Source organism: Piliocolobus tephrosceles, unplaced genomic scaffold (genome assembly GCF_002776525.5).
Source record: "Piliocolobus tephrosceles isolate RC106 unplaced genomic scaffold, ASM277652v3 unscaffolded_35927, whole genome shotgun sequence".
Classification (NCBI taxonomy): domain Eukaryota; kingdom Metazoa; phylum Chordata; class Mammalia; order Primates; family Cercopithecidae; genus Piliocolobus; species Piliocolobus tephrosceles.
This window is the reverse complement of record NW_022319784.1, coordinates 1-1,584: the sequence shown is the minus strand read 5'-3', so window position 1 is coordinate 1,584 and position 1,584 is coordinate 1. Positions and strand designations below refer to the sequence as shown.

The 1,584-nt window shown below is 55.1% G+C and overlaps 1 protein-coding gene across 1 annotated transcript; it reads right to left on the bottom strand.

Annotated features, from left to right (window-relative positions):
* Positions 1 to 447: 447 nt before the first annotated feature.
* Positions 448 to 1,578, bottom strand: LOC113222888 (diphthine methyltransferase-like). Its single transcript, XM_026452463.2, has 2 exons — positions 1,080 to 1,578; positions 448 to 706 (listed from the first exon to the last, which is right to left on the bottom strand). The coding sequence occupies exons 1-2, from the start codon at positions 1,265 to 1,267 to the stop codon at positions 505 to 507; spliced, it is 390 nt and encodes a 129-aa protein (XP_026308248.1). The 5' UTR covers positions 1,268 to 1,578; the 3' UTR covers positions 448 to 504.
* Positions 1,579 to 1,584: the final 6 nt, after the last annotated feature.

Genomic DNA, 1,584 nt, shown 5'->3' with positions numbered 1-1,584 from the left:
GCCCACAGTGGCCTGCTCCTCCAACACCCTGGTCAGCACCACCCAAGACCCTGCACTGCCTGAGGCAAGCTACGTTTTGCTCTCTAAAGAATAGCTAAGTGGGCCAGGCACGGTGGCTCACGCCTGTAATCCCAACACTTTGGGAGGCCCAGGAGGGAGGATCACGAGGTCAGGAGATCAAGACCATCCTGACCAACATGGTGAAACCCTGTCTCTACTAAAAACTCAAAAATTAGCCGGGCATGGTGATGGGCGCCTGTAATCCCAGCTACTTGGGAGGCTGAGGCAGAAGAATTGCTTGAACCTAGGAGGTGGAGGTTGCAGTGACCCAACATCGTGCCACTGCACTCCAGCCTGGCGACAGAGCAAGACTCAGTCTCAAAAAAAAAAAAAAAAAAAAGTACACTTTCCATAAAAGGTCTTCAAGATCCCAACACAACTGGAATCACAGTTACAGCACAGGCCTCCCCCTCTCCCTCTGGCCCTCCCTCAGGAAGCCTTCCGTCAGAGGTGACCAGTGGAGGAATACTGACCTGAATACACAATTTCTGTATGCCAGTAATCGAAAGCAGCAATCCAGGCCTCGAACTGATGTGCCTGCCATGAGGCCACTTTCTGCAGCCTGGGCCCCATCTCATTCACCATCAGGAGGTGGAGCTGCCCTGTGGAGTCACTGCTGATGATCTTCAAGGGCTGGTCCCCGGCCCTAGACACAGGGGGAACCCATGGAGAAGCCCAGCCGAATGTTATTCGTCAGCCTCTTCTGGTTCCCAAACAATTCCTGAGAGCGGGTCTCCACAGCCCTGGGATGTAGACACGCCCCTTAAGAGACTGGCTGGCAAAGATCACAACCACCGCTAAGCTTGTCAAAGACACCAGTGTCGGCTTCTCTAGGTAAAACACTATTGCTACGTATCTAAAATGGGGGACTTTTTTTTGAGAATATGACCAGCAGTGATGGTGTCAGGGCTGAGGAGCACAGTCGCGGCTGGCCAAAGGTGGCTGGAGCGCTGTAGCCTGGAAAATGGAAGTGGTCCTCAGAGAAAGACTCAGGGCTCCTGACCAAGCCTGGCCCTTACCTTCCAGTGTTCCCAGTGGACCAGTCTAGGGACAGAGCCAGACACTGCTCCTCCAGGGCAAGGCTGGACAATGGCTCCAGCACGTGGCTCTTCTCCTGGAGAAGAAGAAACTCCATCAAAGGGAAGTAGCCCCCCCAGAGCCCCCAAAAGACTTTTCCTCTCCTGCAGGGAAGTTGCTGTTCCCTCATTTACACCCTACACGGATGAAGTCCATCAGTCACTGAGTCACACTTGCACCTAACACTGAACCCCCTGCCAGGGGCCCCGAGAAGACCTGGGGACACTGGAGCTCACACTCCTCATACTTGCAGGAGGACTTTTCCACAGGCTTGACCGTGGGGCACGGTCTCCCTCCCTTTCACACCCCCTTGCCGTCCTTGCACTCCTAGATGCTGCCGAGACGCCTGTGCAGGCTCCAGACCACAGTGGCACACGTGCGTTCCCACCCCAGGCCTCCCGAGACAGAGACGATGGGGAAACTCCTCTGGTTTCCACTTCAGAAGCC